This window comes from Hippocampus zosterae, chromosome 13 (assembly GCF_025434085.1).
Source record: "Hippocampus zosterae strain Florida chromosome 13, ASM2543408v3, whole genome shotgun sequence".
In the NCBI taxonomy this organism is placed as follows: Eukaryota; Metazoa; Chordata; class Actinopteri; order Syngnathiformes; family Syngnathidae; genus Hippocampus; species Hippocampus zosterae.
The window spans coordinates 10773263-10796931 of record NC_067463.1 but is presented as its reverse complement, the minus strand read 5'-3'; the positions used below and the strand labels follow the sequence as shown (position 1 = coordinate 10796931).

General features: G+C 41.1%; 1 protein-coding gene across 18 annotated transcripts in view; it reads right to left on the bottom strand.

The window, feature by feature from the left end:
* adgrl3.1 (adhesion G protein-coupled receptor L3.1) overlaps positions 1-23669 on the bottom strand; it is a 164511-nt gene that overhangs the window by 60127 nt on the left and 80715 nt on the right. For all 18 annotated transcript variants that reach the window (XM_052084581.1, XM_052084583.1, XM_052084585.1 and 15 more), the window contains 3 exons: positions 21060-21169; positions 11972-11986; positions 10210-10998 (listed from right to left, as the gene is read on the bottom strand). In XM_052084581.1, coding sequence (XP_051940541.1) covers positions 10210-10998; positions 11972-11986; positions 21060-21169 — 914 coding nt within the window. The remainder of the gene's footprint in view (positions 1-10209; positions 10999-11971; positions 11987-21059; positions 21170-23669) is intronic.

Below are 23669 nucleotides of genomic sequence, written 5' to 3'. Positions count from 1 at the left end.
GCCTGGCAGACACACACACACACACCCGCACGCACACAGCTTGTGGCAAGTGGCTCGAGCTTGCTGATAAGACAGAATAGAGCACTTCAAAGCAGAGATACTTTGGAGATAGAAAGCCACCTCAGCTAATAAAGCCTCCATCCAAATGGCTGGCAGGTCCTGACAAGTTCAACTGCTAATTTAGTATGCACATTTATTTAATGAGTTTGATTTTTCTTTACAAACACATGCAGCCCGAACTGGGTTTTCAGTTACGTAAACACGGCATGCTGAGGTCAGCTGTGGTTTGAGGACCAATGCTTGTTCAAAAGGCTGATGGGACAACATTTAATTAGTTTTGTTGTTATATTGGTTACTATCTATTTGTGCTCTACCTGAGAAGGAAAAGAAACAGTCTGATAGGCATGATAATGACATGTTCAAAACGTTCACATCTAACGCAATTGTGTTCTGGTTGTCACGAAGAATGTGGCTTCGATAGTTTTTCATTGTATCTTTTAAATTTAAATTTGAGACCCGCGCTGCAAGGAGAGATACCGACGCTCGTTCCTACCGATTGCTGTCAGGCTGCTGAATAAAAATAATAACAATAATAATAATAATATTTAAATGATGTGAAAAACAATTGTAAATAGCACTGCGATTTATCCATTTTGTATTTATATTGCACTTAATTGAACGGTGTTTGTTTGTTTTTTTTTCTTCTTTCTAGCCACATTTTTTCTAGACACACTTCTGTAGGCTGTAAATGTCCCCAGTGTGGGACAAATAAAGGATATCTTAATCTTAAAATGTCTTCCTAGTTATATTTAATGTAAATTAATTTCATATAGACAGTTCCGTAAATGCTTCTTTGTCTTTGAAAAGTTGAAGGCAAAGTTTGACCAGAGGCTACACAATTTTATATGACCATTCCTGTTTGGCTCTGAATGTGCGCGTGTATTTGATGTTCACGGTCAGTCATTGAAGTTGCTGTGGCAGCCGTAGATGTGCATCGCCGCAATGTACTCGTACGATTGAGAGCATGAATCAAAGCTTTGTGGCTGAGGTTCTTTTCTTGGCTAACAAGCACTTTCATCGTGGTGCTGGCGAACACCAACTTTCTTGAGCGCAGGCTGTCAAAGCTATCACCTGGCTCCTTCAATTTGTGGCACCGACTTCCGAAAGGCTTTTCATCTCTATGAACAGTGCGTTTATTTATTTTTTAACCCTTTCAGGCACAGCGGTTACTCCAGTTGACAGCACATCAGGTTACAGGTTATCATTATTTGTGGGTGAGCAGGTCAAACACCTTTTTCAATTAATTCTGTTTTCACTGTGTTGAATGAATTTCACTTCCATTTTCTAAACTATAGATGATATCAAGTTTTATTGTTGCTCGACTACTCGGCAAGACCTGGCGTACTCTGCCTCTGATTGGCTAGGGCCTACAGTTTTGGTTAGACTCACACTGATTGTTGTGTGATTCTTTCAACAACGTAATTAAAGCAACATGTTGATAAAAACAAGTCACAAGTCCTTTTAAACAATTTCTCTAATTGCAGAAGAGCTCAATATGGCTGCTATTTTAACGTGCGTGTACAACTCCTTCAACTCATTTCCGTCAAGACAGGAGCATGTTCAGACAGGTCACAGGATATTCTGATTAAAGTGTTTACATGACAAAAGTATAACACCGCCCCTGTGAATCTGAATGAAATGCCATTTGGATTCAGCCCGTTTATTTAATGAGGTGCTTACGGAGCATTTTCAGTCTGTTTGATCAAGACACACATGAGAGGGCGGGTCTTGTCAAAAAATTCATACGGCTGACGACTTGAAGGCATGCTTATTCCTCGCTGATGGTCCCCATGAGGTTAATTAAAAAAAAACAAACAAATACATAATAATAATAATAGTCGTCGGCTGTAATTTTGTTGAGTTTTGAGTAATACTTGTATACGCGTGGATTCACTTCTTGCAAAACTCTGGGTCTCCTATCCACCCTGGTGGTGGTCTGGATAAGTCAGTCTGGGTAGACGGAAAAGCGGTGTGGAAGCCAAATACACACAGACGGCCTGGCAGGGTCCTTTCAATCGATAAGGACACACACCGCAGGCAAAGAACAGGTGTTGCAGGCTTTTTAAACCAAAGTCTCTGGTGAGGAGACTGTGTCATAATCTGTTTAGGAGAGGCGAGGATGAGGCGGGGAGTGAAAAAGCAGAGAGAGAAGCGATGAATGCAAGTGGAAGACACGAGGAGAGGAGAGTAAGTGTGGCATAAATGCCCCTTAGGAGAGAAGTGAGAGCAGCAGTATTAAGGTGTAAGATTGTGATATCACACTTTGCAAGTTGGTAAAGTTTAGATTTAACAAGATTCACAAATGTTCTCAAAATATGATTTATCACGTTAAAATGCACCCCCCCCACCCTCACCCCCATCCCCCGACACCCCCCACAACACTTTGGATGAAAAAGAAGTCAGCAGTAGCAGCTCAAGGACACACCGGCGCGCACACACAAACTGGTGTGTGCTGAGGCTCAGCGTAATCAGTGATGTGGTGAAAGAGGGTTCTCCACTCCAGCCATAAAACGGTGTTATTCTCTCCACTTAAGCTTGTTTCCAACATTTCCTGCCATGCTTATCCCTACCGGCTGATTGCAATCAGGATGGAGAGGTGGAATGGAGGGGAAGAGGGGCGGAGGGGAGTGAACGACAGCAGGAGAGGAGAGATGGGGAAGAAGTAGAACAGGAGAAGAGGAGAGGAGAGAGGGGACGAAGGGAGTAAATAAATGGCCGAGGGTTAAGACAATAGCTACTCCATGCTTGACTTCCCAAGGAAATGGGACACAGTGATCTCAGCCATTCGAGGTTGGGAGGTGAACTTTTAAATTACCGCTAACTGACGGAGTGGCGAGAAGGGCCAAGTCGAGATCACCCCTGTATGACAGTCTATTAAACACAATGATATAACACCAAAATTTGATTACTCTCTGTTATTGAGGATGACACTTTAAACATTCATGCGAAGTTGGAAAAGTATTTAGGCTGGTAAATAGGTACCTGTAAGTCAGTAGATAGGTGTGGAAATAAGTAAATACCGTACCAAGATGGAAGTAAATGAGGATGTGAATTGTTAAGTGTGTAAGCCTGAAGATACCGTCGGTAGCTCAGTAAGGAAATTAGTGCTTATGCGACACGGAAGCTGTGTAGGTCATTAGATCGGTATGTAAGTCAGTAAATCAGTCACTGTGTATCAAACAGTCCATTGCTAATTAAGTAGGCGCTTTGGCTATTGCCTTATGTGGCTAGGCAACATGGCTTATTGTATCGATCTCCAAACTCAAAATAACAATTTAGCACTCTAACTTGGAACCAAATAAAGAACATTGCTGACAGTGATATTTAAGATACGATAATATAATTTGGACATCGTAGGCTCCTTCTGCTAGCTGACTTATGCAGAAACATAATTAATTTCCGTTTTTTTTACCTGTGCGCATAATTTTCTCTCGAAACAATTTAACTTTATTTCCAATTTCAGATTTTTTTCTACCCTCCACTGTCATATAATTTCAACAGACTTGTGAAAAGTGTACGGTACCACCAAAGCACTTGCGCTGTTTCACGACTCTGCATTTCACAGTGGCTTATCAGTTAGCATGGCTTCTCTGTCTTTTCTCTCCTTGCTCGGTCCATCACATGCTTAGGTCCGTGTCCTGCTTTAGTGACAGCAAAATTTGCTAGAAGTGTTGCTATTTTACCATGGAGACGAGGATTTGTGGGAAGTAAATCTGCTGCATTGAAGGACAGTGTTTAGCCACGCTAGCTAACTCACACTAGGTATTCCCTTGGGAGGTCCTGAGGTTGGTTTTTGGTTGGTTGGTTGGTTGTTTTTTGGTGTGTGCCTGTTTGTGTACTACACAGGCACACACCCCTATTGCCTTCCTTTTTAAATTCATGCACATACTGTCCAAGCGGCTTCTGTCACCCGAGCTTAAATAGAAATGATGAGCATAACGCTGTAAAGCAGAATGCGGCAAAACGAGCGAAACAAATCTGGGAATGGGTGCAGAGGCAACATGAATTACATTTGCGACTTTGTTGGGGAGAAAGGAGAAAAAAAAACTTTCGAAAGAGCAAAGCAAAGCAGAGTGGATGTGTTAAATTATTCAAATGTTTCATCTGCGCCACGCTGGTTGCGTAGGCTCGGCCTCTACAATATGCATGTAAGAAGACGTGATGAAACAAGTCCATAAACAGTTGTGAAGTTTTCCTAGGAATATTCGTGAAGTTTGCATGGGAATATTCGGGAATGCAGGGTGGGAGAGAAGGGCAAAGTCGACAAGTGACTTTAACTTTAGACATTCATGCGCACAACCTGAATCGTATATATATATCCGAGGACGATCCAATGTGATCCAGAAAAGAGCCCACAAGAGAAAAAAGAGTGCAGATTAAGCAGGAGATAAGGAGAAAAGCGAGAGAAAAACAGGGCTGACTAAAATAAAGATATATGAATAAGGGAAGGGGAAATGTTGAGATTCCTGCCATTGTGAGTGTTTGTGTGCACGATGACGAGTGAGAGAACGGGGGACTCAACAAAGACTAAACACAAATAGACGTGGGACAAAAACGCGACGGTTCACTTTCTTCTCAAGTGCCAGGAGAAAAAAAAAGTATATGCATTTCAAAAAGCCAAATTTCCACTGCCTACTGTGTCAATGTGGCGCATTACATGGGGGTATTTATGTGTCAGCTTTTGCTTAGCCTGAGAAGATTTCTTGCCTGTGATATTCAAAGTCTGATTCTTAAAGGAAACCTTACAAGAGTGTCTTTTTTTTCTTTTCTCCAAACTGTGCTGCTGTATCGGAGGTAAGCTGGTTGAATATTGATGAGAATTTTAAAGACTCACACTCTCTCTTCCTAGAAGAAACGACATACAACAAAGTAAGACTTAGCAAAACAATTGAAAAGTTTTCTTCAAGCAAGCAGAAACATTTTGACAAAAGTAAAACACTATGGAAGGTTGGTGAGATGTGTCGAGCATTCAGCTTGTAGCGCTGTTAATGATTTAAATTGTGTGGAATTGATTGTTCATAACTTTGTTCCGAATAAGTGACTTCCATATCAGATATATTTTCTTCCAGGCACACTCACTCTAGGATATCTAGACTCGGGCAACTAGTACGCAACGTTGATTTATCACTATTTTTCTCTGTTGTCGAGCCAAAAAATTCAGTCATATGGTTATCCCTTCTAAGTGATGAGTTCAAGCTTCTGATGATCAAACTTCGATAACGTTTTGGAAAATCCGCTTCACCTGAGGTAATTGGGAGGGGAAAAGAAATGAGGACCGGTGACCAAATTGTTAAAAATGGGAGTCCACTCAAGAGCAAACCCACAGATGGCCTCGCAGAAAATTTCTCCATTCCAATATACCGTTTAGTGAACCTATCCTGAATTTACCCTCTGGAGATAGATAAGGGATCTTCTCATGGAGGATTATCTTCAACTTTTAAAGCAAAACAGCTTGATCATCACGTATCATATGGCAGGGCTCGGAGCTAGGGAATAGCTGCTTTATCTTAAGCCAAATATCTAAAAAGCTCAGAAATAGTATTTTAGTTTACAAAACAACAACAACAAAAAAGTAATGTTCAAGACATGTAGTACCAGAATCCAACAGAGGGGCCACAGCTGCGGACTGCAAGCCTCCCTGGCTTCGAAGAACTGTTTCCTTGTTCAAGCTTAATCAAATGAATATCAGAAAGTCTGTTTCGTCAAAGCAGGTCAGAATGCGCAGCTGACAAAACGACTGAAATACAAATGGTTGTCACCAATGATGTTTCAGGTTTGTGAATCTCACTTGAAAAAGGTGAATGACAACTTGACCTTATTGAGCCGCCGAATGTATTTGAGCGAGTGAGAGTGTGAGATTGCTCCATTAAAGGGGTGGATAAATTCATACCTTTAATGAATCAATCTAAAATCTTAACCTTCACTTCCCCGCAGTGCTTTTTGTCTGTTTTATGATGGCGATAATTTGAAAAGTTGCATTTGAAAGTCGTCCTTCAGAAACACTGTCCTCAACTGTTAAAAAAAAAAGACTTTTTTTTCCTTTTCTTTTCATGGCCCCACGTTTCGTCTTGTTTGACATGTCAAAGAAATCCATACGAAGCAAGACAAAAGTGGAGCCAAATCAGTAATGACATGGAAACCTTCACATGGCCCCTTTTCTGTCCTGCTTCCTGGCCTCAATATGGGAATGTAGGAATACACTAAAACTAGAACGGTGTCAATTTGACTGCTCTTAGCTTTGACTGCTCTTAGCTTTGACTATATATTCATTATATTGGAAAAAAAATTAATCAAACTCCACAAAAAGGGGAGAAAATACAACATAACTATGTCGTTACGCGAGTAATTTTTCTGATGGATCCACGTTGAGTGTGACAGCGTACACAGTTGCGGCATTATCACACTTCACGAGGTGGTCGATAAAAAACACTTTGTTAAAGTTGTTATCTGACCGACAACGACCTGTTGCAGCAGCTCCAACTCACTTTCTTGGAACGTATTTCCCTCTTGTTTACGATGCTTTGCCTACAACCCCGACGAGCAACTGCCTTGCCTCTAACAAGAGATATCTGGCAAAGAATGTATCTCGGAGATGTGAACGGGAGAAAGAGGCGGCACTCAAAGTAAAGTCAAATGAGAGACAGGACTGGGACTGGCGATTTGAACCATTCCTTTGATAGATCATAACGGGGAAAGTGAGGTCGATTGCCAACAAACAAATAAACGGCAGTGAGGAAACTGCAATTGTTTGTTTCCACCAACCATCAGCCGCTACATTCAACGCGAGTGATTTCAGCCTCCCGGCGCCTTCATACTGGCCGGAAGAGGCTTTAATCATGTTCCTGTCACTCATCTACGAACAGCTTAACACTACATTAATCAGTACCAGCCCTTTTCAGACCCTTTTTTAATCTAGGTCTTGAAAAAAAAAAATCAAAACAGTTTAAAAAAATCTAAATAAGTACATAGAACTGAACGTGTAGAGTCTACTTCATCATGTTTGAGAATTTGGCAGACCGGGCAGTGCTAAACTTGCAATACATTTTGACGGACAAGAGGGTGTTTTCTATTAGACTTCCCTCGGAACACCTGACAATTTGGTGATAGAAAGTGGAGGAGACTTTAGACCAGATGAAATCAGGTTTAAGTTGTGGCGCAGGTGGTGCAATGCGATTTTGGTAGATTTGATCCAGGCGCACGCGGCCAGATTCTGTGCACCACTGATGCATTGTTGTTATCATCTTTAATATAGTTTTAACACCCCATGCCAGTGGCACAACTGGTGTGTGTGTCCAAGTAGCCACTTCACAGCGGCCAATTTGACATCATCCGCAAATGGAGGTTTTCTTGCAGTTCCTTATAAATCTCCTGCACAGACTCCAGGGAGTGAGTCCGTTATGTTTCCACCATGAATTTAAAGGGAATGAGAGGAGTCGCTTGGATTGGCCGTCGTAAATCGGCTGTGTTCAGTGCTGCAAAGCGCAATGCCCATCTCTGGCAATGCCAAGCTACGGAAATATCAAGCACCAACACACTGTTGGTGGACCAGCAGCTGGCCAAAAAGGATTTTGACAATTTGGTTTAAAGACCAAGAGGAGAGGAACTAGAAGAAGTATTTCAATGTCACCGACTGGTGTTATGTTTTTAAAGAGATGTATCATGATGCAAAAGGAATATTTTATTAGGAGTAGTATTATTCATAGTAGGAATAATATTATGTGCTCTGATAATTTTTTAAATTTACATTAAGCATTTTATTCAGCTATGTTTTTCCCCCCCTAATGCTCGACAAATGAAATTGAGTTGAATTGAGAGTTACGCCTTTAATGCAGCGATTTTGCGGGAACTCTGTCAAAGAGGCTTACTTGTCACCTGATTTTCCCCGCAATGAGAAAATCATGCAGTTGAGCTAGCTAATTTATTCCTTTTCTTCATTGAGTGATGGCATCCAGGGAGGCGCAGAGTAAAGCAGCGAGGCCTCATTGATTGTATGTATTTATCCCTCGCTGGTCAGCAGTATGGCTTGTTGATGTGCATTGGAGGTCATTCTCTGCATTGAATCCCCATTGATCTCCTCTTTAGAGCCTCCTGACACACTCAGAGCTCCATTATGACAACGATCACACTCAAGTGTACACCGATAAACATGGATGCGCAATCATGAATAGGATAACTACATTACACACGCGTGATGCACACGATCGCACATTTTTACAGCGCTGATCGGTATAAACCAAGTTTGATGCCGCTTTTCTCTGTAATTCTCTCTGCTGACCTCCCCTTAACTGCATGTAAGTGCATGTGTTAATTCAGACAACATTTAATAAGACACGTAGCCAGACTGTCTTGAAGACTCCATTGAAAGGGTTGAGAGAAGATTAAACTTGGAAAATGGTACTTATGGTCTCAGGCTTACACAATTATGTGTCCAGAGGAGAGAAGAGTTGGTTCAAACATCACATTACGACAGAGTATAAAGAGATCTCTCAACTTGATGCAACTTGAGCGCAAACTCTCACAAAAACAACCTGGTTCGTCTAGGTCATCCATCCGATTAGATGAGTAACGTATGCATGCATATTTTAAACCAAACAGCTGCATATTAATATTTGCCAGTTTGTTTTGTTAGCTAAACTTTGAACCAACAGAGACTGAACCTCTTCCCACACCAGAGCCCAAAACAATGTATTGTGCGTAGGTGGCTCATTGTCAGTGGTGTCTGGTAGCAATAAGACAACAAATCAATCACGCGAATCGAACAGCTGCTTTGTTGCACCAAAAATGAGTGAATAGGAAATAAAATGTCATATAACAAGAACACTGTACATTATCTGGAATGTGAATGCAAAAGCAGTTGGTACTCCAGAAGCCTACAAGAAGGAGCTAACATCACATGAGCTATAGCTGCATCGATTAACATTATGCCCATGTACCGGTAAATATTTGACTCAAGTGTTTTTGAAACAATGACTATAATTCTCACTGTCAATCGATTTCTTTAGTCTCCTAATTGCAACTAAATCACTGGACAACATGAATTTAGTAATACTTCAGTAAACGTTTTCACTTTAAGGTTGAATCGTATCGCTAACAATTGTGCGCTAAATGTTGTTATTGTTAGCATGCTAATACTCACAATTAAAACGATACTAGTATACCATTGTATGGAAGCATTGAAACGTCATTGTGGAGTAAACAGTGTTGACTGGGCTACAGTATATTGCTCAAACATACTGCAAAGTCATTCGAATGTCTTGGTAAAGACATTTGAAGGTATTGATAAAATTGTTCAAACACACTCCGATGTTGTTTGAATGTATAGATAAATTATTGGAATGTATTGGTAAAGTCGTTCGCACGTACAGATTCGGATTCACAAAACTTTATGTATCCCCGTGGGGCAATTAGATTGCGTATTACTTTGTTTTTAGAGGTAAATTCTGAAAATATTTTTCAATGTTAACGTATGGTACGGTCAACAAAGGATAGCGTTGCTGCAGATTGAAGAACTCGGGGGGGGGGGGGGGGGGGACATAATTTTTGTTAGCTCATGGTGAATACTGACTGACTACCATTATCACTCCCCCTACATCAAAAAAAGAAAATACTGCACTTCCGTATGTCACTGTACTATATAATATGACTCATCATTTGACATCTGAGCTATAATCGAGCACTTTCAAGGTGTGGAGTTGTTTCATGAGCCTTGTTAACCACACAAAGATCAGCAACACATGCATATTTTATTTCAACTAACTTTTTGATTCGGATCAAAGGAGGCAGTGGTATTCATGTTTTTTCTTTAATCACTAAAAATGCAGATACCACGAATGGGGTGATGGAAGGAGTCATAATTTAGAACTATTTATGCACAGATGGTGATTTTTTTCTTTCCCGTCGTCTTTATGGTATTTTTCAGAATGTCATTATTGGCATCAGATTAGTGAATGTGAGTATCCCATATGTCACGACAGAAAACGCAATTGGCATTAAAATGATTAGAGTCATTACAAAAATGCCAAGGTACTTCAATTATTAAGAAAATAAGACAGCCTTCCCACTGACTAATTTTTCATCGGATGTATAATATCTTGGTATAATGATGAAAGCTCAGCACGGAAAGTGCTGGAATTTGGATTTGGAACTCACCGTTGTTGCCGAAGTCGAGCGAGTACTTGACCACATGATAGTTATTCCATACGTAGAGGAGGTTGTCTCTTGGGTTGTAATCCACTGCAGCGATGTACTGATATGAGTTGGGGAACGGGATGTTTATACTCGTCTCTTTGCTCTTGTCTGTGTTGTACATGTAGTCAATCTTATTCCCAGTTCCTTCGTTGTCATCATCTTCATAGACGGTCTTGACGATGTACAGAACGCCGCAGATCATGAAGGCATTGGAAGCGGAGCGTTTGTCATAGCTGGTGTCCCAGGAGCCTTCGATGCGTAGGGTGTAAGGGTTTAGCTGGCTCACCACAACGCGCCCGTTGTTCTGCTCGGTTGCATAGATCACCCAGAGTCCGTTCTCATCCACCGCCAAGTCAATGTCCGACTTGCCCCCCCAGCGGTAAGGGGAGGTGTCATGATAGTTGGCATTGGCAATGATGGCCTCTCCGCTTTTGATACGTGTGCGGAGGTCAAACTTGACAATGTTGCGCGTGCGCTCTTTGTTGAAGAACAGCGCGCCGTCATAAACGACAAAGCCGGTGCCGTCCACGCGATGCGGCAGTTTGTATGTGGTGGTTGGCCGGCCTGCAATGAAATCTTCCTTTGATGAGTACTCAGTCAATGTGTCTGTGCGGTACGGTGTCCAGGGCATGTAGTAAATCTTGTCTGAGGCCTGCAGTGGGTCCTTGCACCAGGCGCCGGATTGGTGGTCGGATTCAAAGAGATGTTCACTTTGGTACACTCCTCGCAGAATCCCCGGGCAGAGAAACACTAAAGGATGAATAACACCATATTTACATTATGGGTTTTATTTTGTTTTTTTTAATTGACCCATAAAATGTCAACGAGCCTGACTTTTTACAATTAATTTTACGTTGGGGTTCAACTTGGCTGAGATTGTGTTGTGATGAGCCACTATGATTGCAGAGCAAAGCAGCAGATAATACCAGCATATTGTAGGGAGGACAAAATGGGCACATTTGCTCACCCCCCCCCATCCCTCCCCACTCTCTCCAAGTCCCACTTTCCCTCCCATCCCAACTCCTCATTAGTTGCATGGTTCTTTCTTCCTGCCTTTCTCTTTCTGTCAAGTATTTTTCCCCTCCCTGCTGTTTCTGCAATTGCTGCGACAATTAATTTCCCGCTCTGTGTTTGGTATTCCCATCTTGGAATACTGAGGTCATGTTTTATGAGCAATGTGGGCGATGCAGTGAATTGTGGGTGGTCAAGTGTGTCCAGAGTCATTGGGACTTCAGTAACTTGAATGGTGTCCCCTTTGTACACACAGACTATAAAGTACAGTAGATAGAAACCAGAACCAGGAAAAGACAAGCTAGCTGCTCATTGCGGTTTTCCAGTTCTTCTCGAAAATATGATTCCAGATCGTATGCAACCGACTGGGATTATTAATTGAACTCTGATTGGGTATTCAAAGCACTGGTGTCATTTTCATATCACACAGGAAGAATGTGAAATATTAAATGTCAAAGCAATCCTCTATTCATTGGGCTCATCATAAAAATGTGCTTGACCCTTGGAGGGTTTAGTTAAGTGACGTTCTACCCGATACCATGGAATAATATGAAGTGCATCTAATGAGAACCAGTGTTTCGAATTTGCCTCGACATGCTGAGATCAGGCTGTCTTAATATCAATGTACCCACAATGACAATGAGATGGATGGGTTTTGACCATAAGGCCCATAATGCTATTTAAGAACATGGACTGTGCATGTTGGGCTTACCTTTTTGTTCCACCTCTGCCGGGGCCATTGATGAAAGTTGAACAGACAGAGAAAAGAAAGAAAAAAGAAAGAAGGACAAGAGACAAAAATTGATTAATGAAGCAATAATAAGGAAATCGCGATTCATAATAAAATCTTTATAATCGTCGTCATATTTCATCCTAACCTTGTGAAAGTACAAGGAGAGGCTCTCCATGTGGCATGTCTAATAAGATTACACAAAGGAGGCGGCTGTGCTACAACCTGGAAGTGATCTGACAGCTCTCATGTGTTATGCTCTCACATATTTGAGATACAGTGTCCCTGAGTGCCTCAGACACTCACCGACAAAGGAGTGTTATTTGTACAAATGCTTGCGACATGGTGGTGATAATGTCCATCAATTGGTCAAAACGGGAATGGAATGTGAAGAAAAAACCCCCAATGCATTTCAATGGCTATCAAGCGTATGCAGATTTTCACGAATCACGGGCCGGCCTGGTCCCTCCCCCCAGTGAACAGCTGGGGAGGTAATATTTTACCTAGTTGCAGAATCTGATGTTTTTTTTCCGAGGTGTAAAACGGAGACGTCAATTTGGGCAGAAAAATATGTGTTCAGAGACATTTATTTGTTCAAGTGGATCAGACAGGAGACAAAAAATAACGGGATCTGTTAGTGCGGCGAATTTGAGGATGTATGCCAGATTCAAGAAATGTTATTTATAGTGGAGAATAGGACCATGCAGAAAAATTAAATGAACTGCAGATACACGCTTATTTGTAAACAAATGCAACAGAGTAATGCAAAACCGCTAAAGTTATGTTGATTTCTGGGATTCCGTTTCAGTGGACCAACTGATATGGAAGCGTTAAAAACCGTCTGCGGAGCGCGACAGGTGAATTGATGCTTTTTTCACTTCACCTCTGCCGTGTGTGTGTGTGTGTGTGTGTGATTGTTCAGATGTTTGGGATCACGCTGATTGCGCTGCTTTGCTCCATTCCCAACAAACCAATTCCCTCTCCATTATATTCAAAGCACTCCCCTCAGAGCTCTCTTTGGCTGAGGGTTATTCACGTCGCCCCCTCAGTGAAATGTGCACACTTTCTCAGAGCCTTTAAAACATATGAATTCCATTCCACCTTCGTCCCTTGGGGGGATGAGTGGCTTGTGAACAGAGCAGAAACCTAATCCTGCAAGCAGTTCCCCTTGTGTCTTTCAAGACCGTTAGCTACCTGCTGAATTGAACTGCTCCCCAGAGATTAGACGAGGAGCGGAGGCAGGGACGATGCTTTCAAGGTATAATATTTGGAAGGACTTTGGGACCCTTTTTTTTTTTTTTTTTTAATCATACGAGGGTTCGACGTTTCTATTTCTCTCCATGATGTATGTTGTTTAACACATTCAAGCCAAAACTCATCAGCACCCACAGACACGCGTGACGCACAGAAACATATGGAGACACACATGCACATATGCAACCATTAAATCCCTAGCTCATGAAAAATGCATGGACACTGGTGCGGCTTAGCACAACCTCTGATGGAGATGGAGTTAAACTTGAAACAACCGGTTTTGTGTGTGAAAGAGAGAGAGAAAACTGTCAACCATGAATAAAGACAGTTCATTGTGTGATCCCGGTCAATGTCGACTTTGGATGAAAGTATTTTCTTTAGAAATAGGTAAGGATGAATATGTTTCACTGTCAAACCATCACGCCACCATTATTACTGTAATTTTCGGCCTATACTGATTTTTATAATGGCCGCTAGGGGGCGTCCAAGCATAAAAGGTAAGAGTGAGACAAGTTGATATACATGTGTCGAGGAAGACGCTGCCATCTTGAAAACAATCGGCCATGAGAGGGCACATTTCACCTGTGTTTTGGGCTGCACTGCATTCACCAAGGATTACTCCCGAAAGACATTGTCGTGAAAGTTGACATGAAAGCGTAGATGGTTGAAAGTCGAATGAAGGAAAGGTTGACCGACTGCAAGTGAGAATTTTTTTTCATAGAAAAAAAACATGACTTAAAATGGTGCTGCGTTAGTCTTTCTTCGTAAATATCTCATTTTACAATGTGGGCACTTGCGGCTTATAGACAGGTGAGGCTTATGTGTGTACATTATTCCTTTAAAAATGTAGAGGGTGTGGCTTATAATCGGGGGCGCTCTATAGTCCGGAAAGTACGGTAAACCTCGAGCTGTTCAGGCAGTTGTTTTTTGGTTTTAACATAAAGAAAAATGTGTTTGTTTGTTTTGTTTGTTTATATTTCTTTGAAAATGAAATCGTTATTTGATTTACAATAAGTACGTTTTCACACTCCAATTCATTTCATTTGGTTGAAGCAGCATTTGCTGAAGTTACACTCTTTGGTCTTTTTGAGAAAGCGTTGCAAACAAAAATAGGACGAAAAGCCAAAAATAAAGCAAAACGCACCACCGGGGAGAGGGAAAAAAAATCAATGCAGGCCTCCAGTGGCATTTGACTTCTGAAGTTCCACTTTCTTCTTGAAGGGACAAAGCCGATGATATATGCAAAAAGAGGTGTGGGGTGATGGAATGACAAATATCACACACTCTCGGATGCCCATATAACACTTGCTGGTCGCATCCTGTAGATGGGAACTGAGACGGCGAACAAGGACTTCAATTCAACTGAGCTTCTTTCGTAGCCTTCAAAATGTGAGAAATGTACTTGCTCCAAGGTTACATTGCACAAATAAAAATAGAGCGACAGCAACAAGTGTAGCAAATGCCATAGCAAATGTCACACAAATGCCGTTCAATTTGTATCTCTCTTTCTTGTGTTCCCACATGAGCGGAACCGTCATTCAGTGGGTTCATTGAAGGACAATTTCTAAATATCCTGACTTGTAATTTCAAGGAAAAGGTGGCAAAACTGGATCCACTTTATCATGCAATTGACTGTTAGGAATTTTATATTTGAGTGTTTGTGTGGGTGTGTGAGTGTGTTTGTGTGTGTAACTGATTGTTGATTAAAAAGCAATTGAGGCAAATTGGAGTGCATTATTTGGATGCAGCTAGCACAGGCATGTTTGATTCTGCTTTGTAGCTAAAGAAAACAATTGATGTCATCATCTATGGAAGGTTCTGCTACAACTGCACCTGCTATGGCACGGCTTCTTTGGACAACATTGTTCTGCTTAAAATTGGAATTGAAACGGGAGTTCAGAACATTGAGGGAGGAAAATACAGTAATAGTAAAAAATAATTATCAATTATCAGATATAGTCTCAATTGTGACTGCACAAAAAGTTGCTTTGCAGTTGTCGATAAAAATTATCCAATGGTAATTAGCTCTCCTTTAACCACATTGAAAAAAAACATGAAAAATACTGACTGCCGTTTTGGAAACAGCATGGTAATTTTAATTTTAACCAGCATAAAAATCCCATTCAACATTTTTGGGGGTTTGTTTATTTTTCAATTAATTCACCAGTTTTATTATTTGTAAATTTGATACACCTCTTGGGTTGCGTAAGCCGGCTGGAGCACTTCATTTTGTAGTCCGGAAGGTCTGTATTAGTTTGAAGTGGTGATCTAATTTATTATTATTATTTTTAATGGGGCCAAAAGAATATAATTTAAAAAATAATGTTATGATAAATTGTAAAATAATTCTAATGTTTGTACAATGTTCTTGCGTAGAAGATTGGTTTATTTATGCAGTACCGTTCCTCTTTTCTTTTTCCTTCCACACACACACACGCACACACGCACAGACAAAGTAATGTTCAGCTTACTTTGCAGCGGTGTGAAGATAATTACCATTTTTATTGAAAACTTATGCTTTATTAAGGATGTATCGGACTGGGCAAAGAGACAGCGTGCATGTTCACGCGCGCATGTAATGTGTACGACGTGTACATGTATTAGTGTGTTTTGTGGGTGTGTGTGCCTCCGCAGACGAGTGGTGACAGAAGCCTTACCACGATTATCTCTAATCTCCAATCAGCCTGCTATAGACCAAGGTCAATTACGGGCATTTTTTTCTTTCTTTCTTTTTTTTTTTTTTGGTCGTTCTTACTTCATTATTATCTCATTTCTTTTATCGGCCTACTCCTCCTCACCTGACATTGTGCCATCTCATTCCCTGCGTTTCTACAATTTCTTCCATCCCAGACTGTCCACCTCTCCACGCGTCTTTTATCAGTTAATTCCCTATTTCTGCTCTTTGTCTGCTGGCCCTGTCTAACCTATTTCTCTCTATCGCTGTTTCGGCTGTCACTCTGCCTCCTTCGCTCTCCTTCTGTTCCTTTGGTTCCTTTTCCATCTTCCCTCGCTTGGTCTTGAGAACACATGCTCATGCTCGCGCATACACACGCACAAACACGCACGCACAGAGTCACACGAATATATCGGCCTCCTCATGTCATCACGATTGAGTTCTTCCAAGGGTGGAAATTGACAGAAGTCTTTAATTGGACAGACAAGAAGGTGATTTTATCTTTTAATTAGCTTTCCTTCCGTGCCAATCGTTATTGTTTAAAATAGACAGCGTGGGTATTGCATAACATATCACTGACATTTTCTGATGATTACACTAAATGCGGTAGTAGGCTAATTGCATCAGGACTGCAGTTGGAGAGCCACCGTGTGAATGTGATGATGATGAGAAAATGGATAGACATGATCCCAAGTGTTTGTCACAGACGAACATGAATGAAACAATGCATGTCTTGATCGAGATGTGTTGTGTAGTGTAGCGGAGATGAAGCATATCCATGCACGGCTGCTGCATCGAAGCAGCATTTTCTACCATCAATTCAAATCGATCATATTAGTGAGCCTGCCCTGCTTTCAGCCGCTATGTACAGTAGAGCTGGCAAAGGTGGCCAAAGCTTGTTGGCTCGATTGGCATGCAACTGTCAAACAGTCGTACCGCAGAGATCTGGAGAAAGGACGAGCCAAAAAGACGGAGAGCACACGATTTTAGCTTTGGAAAAACGCCAAACATCCAGCAGAGCGGTGAAAACCGATGAGGAGTTGAGAAAGTACTCAAAGCCAAAAAAGAGGGGGTCGCCACGATGGCGCACATTTCCCGGAAAACTCAACCGTACATAATGTAATTACCTGTTTTACAACCCTCTTTGAGATTTGCTTACGGCATCCGCAGAGGGGTGAGCGTACCTGCTGCTACTCTAACCTCAGAAGCCCATGGGAACGCGCCCGCTAGCGTGAAGTGACGTCTCATCGCAGCGACGCTCATAATCAAGCGCTGATGAACACCAGATGGTTTCAGAGGTGATCGCCAGGGGTCAAGTGATCGCACGCTGCAAAAAGAGCCCTTCCACCGCATTTAATGCACGCAAAGGGGGAAGGTATGCACTCCCTCGTTAATCTCGGGTGCGATTGTGCAAGCTCAAGCCTGGTGTCAACTGAGCAGTAGTGGGTCAGTTCGGTTGTTTAGCGGTACAAAGGGATCGGTCCAGTCATCAGTTAATTGATTGTTAAGATTAATGTCAATTGGATGGAAAGCAATGTTGAGTCATTGTGTGCAGGCAAAATTGAGTGCAGTCCTTGGCTGCAATCAGCAGATGCTCTTTGAATACAGACTCGACTCGTGTATGTGTGTGTGTGCGCTTTTTTTCTTTTGGGAGAATGCATTTGTCTTATTTTTAAAACATTTGATTGGAAAAACACATTCCTTTGAATTTCCGCCATCTCTAATTTAAATAAATCAATTGTGAACCTTGATGAAGGCCGAGTTGTTGATTCAGCTCTTGTCTTGCATTTCGTGAGATGCCGAATGAAGTCATCTGCTTTTACATGTAAATATGCCCGCCCGTTAGTTTGCGAGTGTTTTTGAAAGGCGTGAGTTTAAGTCGACTGACACATATTTCACAAAAGGGCCCTCTTCCATTGATCTGTCTTGATTTACAGCAACAATTTGGAGATATTTCACTGCTTAATGTCTCGTAAAATTTATCTTGCCAACAAAGGCGCTGACAACATTGATTTGCTATGTCAAGCGCAGCGGCTTGATCAAAGATGGCTGGGATCTTCGGACAGGAGTATCGTATTCGGAGCTTCAGACATTATTGTGCCTTTCAAGGAATATTTGAAGGGGACAATACGAGGGCTCATAGCTCAGTAGTGACTCTTGCGAGAGGTATTCTTGGGTGAAACAACTGAGTTGAGGGGGACATCTCGGCCTCCAAACAGCAGTTTGCGGCTACTGTACTGCATACTTTCTCACCAAGGGACAATTTCGAGTGATCTATTAGCCTGCCATGCATGTTTTTGCAATGTGGGAGGAAGCCGGAGTACCCGGAGAAAACCCAAAGAGGCATGGGGAAGAACATGCAAACTCCACACAGGGAGGCCGGAGCCGGAATCGAGTCCTGCACTTCTGTACTGTGAGGCAGACATGCTAACATGTCGACCCCCGTGCCATCCTTGGCGACTTAATCATACCGAAAATATGTTCAAGAAAATGGAATTTGGTTCGGAGCACCGAGGGAAACAAAACCTGGAGATAAAACATCCGGGACTAAAACAAAAGATCAATGCATTTCTAAATGGTGTGCAGGTATGGAACAATCCAAATGATGACTTGAAATTGTGTCGGACAATTTTCGACTTCAACGGTTGCGTAAAAGTGTCGGAAAGCAGGGTGATATTTTGATGTTACTTCGTGTTATTCAATGATTATTTATGTGGAATGTTTGAGTTCATTGTTCTGACTGAAATGATCAGGTCGAGAGGGCAGGCGGAAATGAGCCTCAGCCTGCTTTTGTATTGTTTTTTTGTTGTTGGAAATTTTGTATATGTTTGCATGGAATATTTTTTGCTGACGTATGTCTTCGCAACTAAAATGTACAATTCACTGGGTGAGCAGATAAATTCAAAGGGAACAAGATGAAGAGCGTAAAAACAACCGCAGAGCTACTTTTAAAGCTTTGCATATGTGTGGCGAGCGCCCATGCATGGTAGGGCATTAAGTGGTATCAGGTTGTGTTTCCATCTGCTCCAGCGAGGGCTCTGATAGTCATATTATTTAATCTGCTGGTCATTCTAGACGGCAGGCAAGAGCCATTTAGCCAGACATAATTGAATGCTTCAGAGTGGGCAATCACCTTGGTCGCTGAAAGGACTTGGGTGTCAAGGCTCACTGAGAAGAAGAAAAAAGAAAGACTCCAAAGAAGTATCTGATATCTGTAGCACTTTGAGAAACGTTCAAAGGACACATGCGCATTTGCGGTACATGAATGGTGACATCAAGAATTACGACCGCAACCGAATTCTAACCACAAAACTCAAGTCACCTTAACAGTTGTTCAATGTGTTCTCATAAGCAAAAAAACAAAAATAAAATATTTACAATTTACTGTTATATTACAAAAAAAAAATAAAAATCCTTTTCATTTTCATCAAAAGCAGTTGGGGTACATACAGTATGTTATTTTCCTGTTTTTTTAAATGAAAATAATGATTATTTAGTGAATATAGTGAATATTTAAATCAACAGACACAAAATAAATGTCTAAAAATTTAATTGCATCAGCTTTTGAACAAAAATCAAACAAGGTTCTTGTGAGAATTTTTTCTAATGGTGTCCCGCCATTGTAAATTTGCTGTTTAAAGCAAGTGAGGCTGATTTCTTCTTGACTATATGATTACTTGAGTTAACAATTTATAACAAATAACAATTAAAAAAATCGCAAATGTGTGTGTGTGTGTGTATTTGTGTGAATGGTGAATTTAAATTGTGAATTTGACATTGAAGGCGTAAAAATGGTATACCAATGATCATTTTTCACTCAAAATTACGTTTTAAATTCTGCTCGGAAAAGCAAGAAGAATATGCTTCCCAACTCACTCCATGTGAATTCAAATTGATGTTGAATCAGCTTTTTCGGATATTGTTTTTGTTCCAAAAAAGTACGTCAATCTCCAACTCTGAAGTTGCGCTGTTGTCTCGTTTTTGACATATGGCAAAAATCAATCCCATCTGGGCTGTGTGAGCTACTTTTAAGACCTCTTGTGTTAGAAAGGAAAGCACGGATGGAATCCATTCACAATCGCACCATAAAACTAAAACAGAAGTTGTGGTTCAATCTGTGCCGTTGGACAAACCCTCAAAGCTTAAATGTGACAGGAAACATCAAGGACAAATAGATGTCTTCAAACCACAAGGCTTTCCTTTGAACTCCCAAGCATTTGCTGAGCTTACTAAAGCTGGAACCCAGATTTGGAAGAAAGAAGAACAAAAAAAATGAACGTTTCATACATGTCCCAGGAAAGTTTCACTCCAGTGGATATAACCTCCCAGTCGGTTATCACTTGGTCAAAGGTCATGCGGCCATCTGTCATCATTTGACTTCTCATACTTCCCTCAGACTTTTCCCAGCGAGCACCAGGCCAACCTCATTTCCCGTCAGCACATGACAAATCCACATTCCCATGAATTGCTGAAGCGATCTGGGCATTTGTCTGGAGTATTTATGACAGACATTCATTTCACTGATATTTGGATTTTGGATGACATTTATCCTTACCCACTTCCGATATTCTGGAACGAGGTGCCTGAGGTGCCCAAGAATGTGCCTTTCTAAAGTTATTAACGACACCTCCAAACTGTCAGAGAGGTATTCGCTGAATAATAAGTTTGCTCTCGTCATATATCTTGTCCATGTAGTTTGAGGTGGTTTCGAACTGCAGAGCAACATGAGCACCGCTTCTAACATTGTTCAACTTCTCGTGCAACGTAAACAAGGCGTGGGCACAATAACACATTGCGCAGAATTTGGTCGATTGCGTGAACTATGGTCTATCGTGTGGAATAGTTTGTCGATTGTCCACATTCCAGGATGCTATATTTATTAGGGCTCAATGATACTGGAAAAATATTTATTATGCAATATGAATGTTGAAAATTGCAATATCCATATTGCGATTTATAACATGTACCTCAAGACATTACATTTTCATAATCTAATGAAAGGAATAAAACATTCTCATACGAGGATTGTTAACAAGCAGGCTTAACGTCTTAATGTGATATTAGCTAATTAGGAATTAGTATTCTTTGCCACATAACAATTTCATTAATTTTCTCTTTTGGTAATGAAGGAAACATACTTACTGTAAGGAACACATTCATACTGGACCTCCAGGTACTTGTATGTTCCGGGACAAGGATCTGGGAAAACATCAGGGCCGGCCACCACAGCGCACTGTGTACGGTTGTTGCATCTACACACAGAAGTAAACAGGTAGCGTACATGTTAAATCAACATACGCAGACCTTCGGTGTTACATCAAATGTATTGCAGCCTCTCAAGCAGTACAACATCATTGGTAAACACACAAATTGCATGAAAAGCCCATCTAGATTGACCAAAGTGCACAGAAATGGCTTTTTTTTTGTTTGTTTCCGCGGGGAGTACATTTTGGATAGTCCACCCAAGGACAATGCTTAAGACAAGCTCCTTTCACCCCATTAGATTGCGTACGCGTGTCTGTGTGTGCAGGAACAGTAACGATAAGTTATGGCTTTAAGAGTGCTTTGACACACACTCCAGATAATGAATTCCAATTATCAAGGGGAGGGAGGGGGGCTCTCATCCTCCTCTGACATGAGAAAAATAAGTATTGCTCTCTCTTGTTAACACAGGTTCCAAATTGCAGAGCACACTTTGTATATTGACACGTCTAGGGTATAGCGTTTTACATGCCTCTGGTTGCGTCACTACTGAAAAAACATTTTGAAAGGGCAAACATGACCTATTAAATGCAAATGTTTGCATTAAAATGTTTTGCCAAAGCCATTGCTAACCACTGAGGATGATTTGTAGGCTGGTGGGAGTTTTACCGTCGGTGCACACATTTCCATGGGAACTCCTGGTCTTAACAATAATTAGTAAAACTATTTGAAAGAAAAAAAATGTGCACGAGTTGGGGCGCATGAAGAGGAATACTTATTTTAAGGCGGATGTGGAGGTATTTCTTTCCTCTAGTGAGTATTTCCTTTCAATTAGTACAACTGTTCCAATCCTCAGTCTTTCCCTCTGTGCACCTGTCAAACAGGCGACATTTCCATTAAAAACATTCCGATTTCTTCCATTGAGATATTTTTAATGAGCGTGTCAAACCCGCCTCAAGTCTCTTCTGCTACAGTTCCATTGTATCATTTGCATATAATGAAATATGCATGAAAACTAATTTAATTTCAACTTCAATATTCACGTCCAACATACTGAACTATTATCTGGCTATGAGAAATAATGCGGGATTCTGGTTTGCGTCTGTTGCTGACCGCCCGCATCTCTGTTGGCATGATAGCACTCCAACAGGTCTAAAATTCTATTTGTTGCACTGTCTGTCATATTCAAATAACAATAGCCTGCGGTCCTCACGCCGCTCACCCTCCCTTATTTTGTCTCGCATCTCTGCTTTTTAATTTCTTGCCCCGGTGCCTTCATCATCGGTCACCTGTCACCAGTGCAAGTTGCAGTCTGCGCGTGTCTAACTGCGTATGTGTACGGTGGCGTTGGCGGGGAGGCACACACCATTGCAAGTTGGCTGAAAAGACCGACTGATTGGACTCAAATGATTAGTCCGCACAAGTGGGGGCGGGGGGGACTATTATTTAACGACATGCAAGCTGAACAAATGCTTCTGTAGTTATGATGGAAGCGATTGCATCAACCTGTTGAGCTTTTTCCCACTAGTTTGATAACTATTGGTGCTAAATGTAACATATTTCTTGTTGGATGAAAAAATAAATTCATATTCATTTTAACTTTACGGTTGATTTTAAGAAAATCGTATGGCCTCTGCCTCTACCTCAAAAATATCTTATTTTAACCTTTACAGATCATACTACAGACGCATTGCATACGTATGCATTTTATATCCACATATGAAAGAGGCCTGGGTCAGATTAAAAAAATGGAATTGTACTGTTTATATGGCGTGAAAAAAATCTGATGCATGTCACAAAAGGGGGAAAAAATCTGAACTGAGCTGCAGTGTGAACATAGCCACTGTACATTGTTATTATTATTATTTTAGCTTTTCATATGGATATACACATTTCATCGATTTTAGCGCTGCAGTTGTGGAACTTTATGCTAGCAAAGTTAGCATAGTTCTTTGGGATTTTTTATTCTTTATTTTTTGCAATAGGAAAAAAAAATTGTCGTCTGGAGGTCCCAACCAAGCCCTACTAACAATCCCGACCGGACGTGTTCATGTAAAATGCATTGGTTTGAAGCCTCCTGCAAAAAGGCAAACTCATTTGCGATCCTCTGGCGCCACCTAAAAGTTGCACAATTGGAATGACCTCAACTCAACAATGTGGCATGCATACGTCTGTCCAGGTGAAAACAAAGCGATTGACGTAAAAATCGCGTGAAATGCATGTTTACACATTAGGTTTACGATGCATTCAAAAATATTAATTATAATGGGTCTCTATGGTGCAAAATATGTAAATTGTGAAGATTACGGAATCAAAACCTTTTTTATTATTGCTGCAATGCCTGAGAATTATCAGCCAGTGACGTCATGAAATTTCGGCCATTTTAGAACCCCCCCATACGTTTCAGCTCTCTCGTGTTTTTCCGAATGCCTTTGCCTTTGATTCAAAGACATAATTTTGCATTTATCGCAAACGGTGGACTACGAGGGTTAAATCAGCAAATAATGCAGAAGAAATAGAAGGTGCAAATAGCTTTGAAGAGAGCAAAAA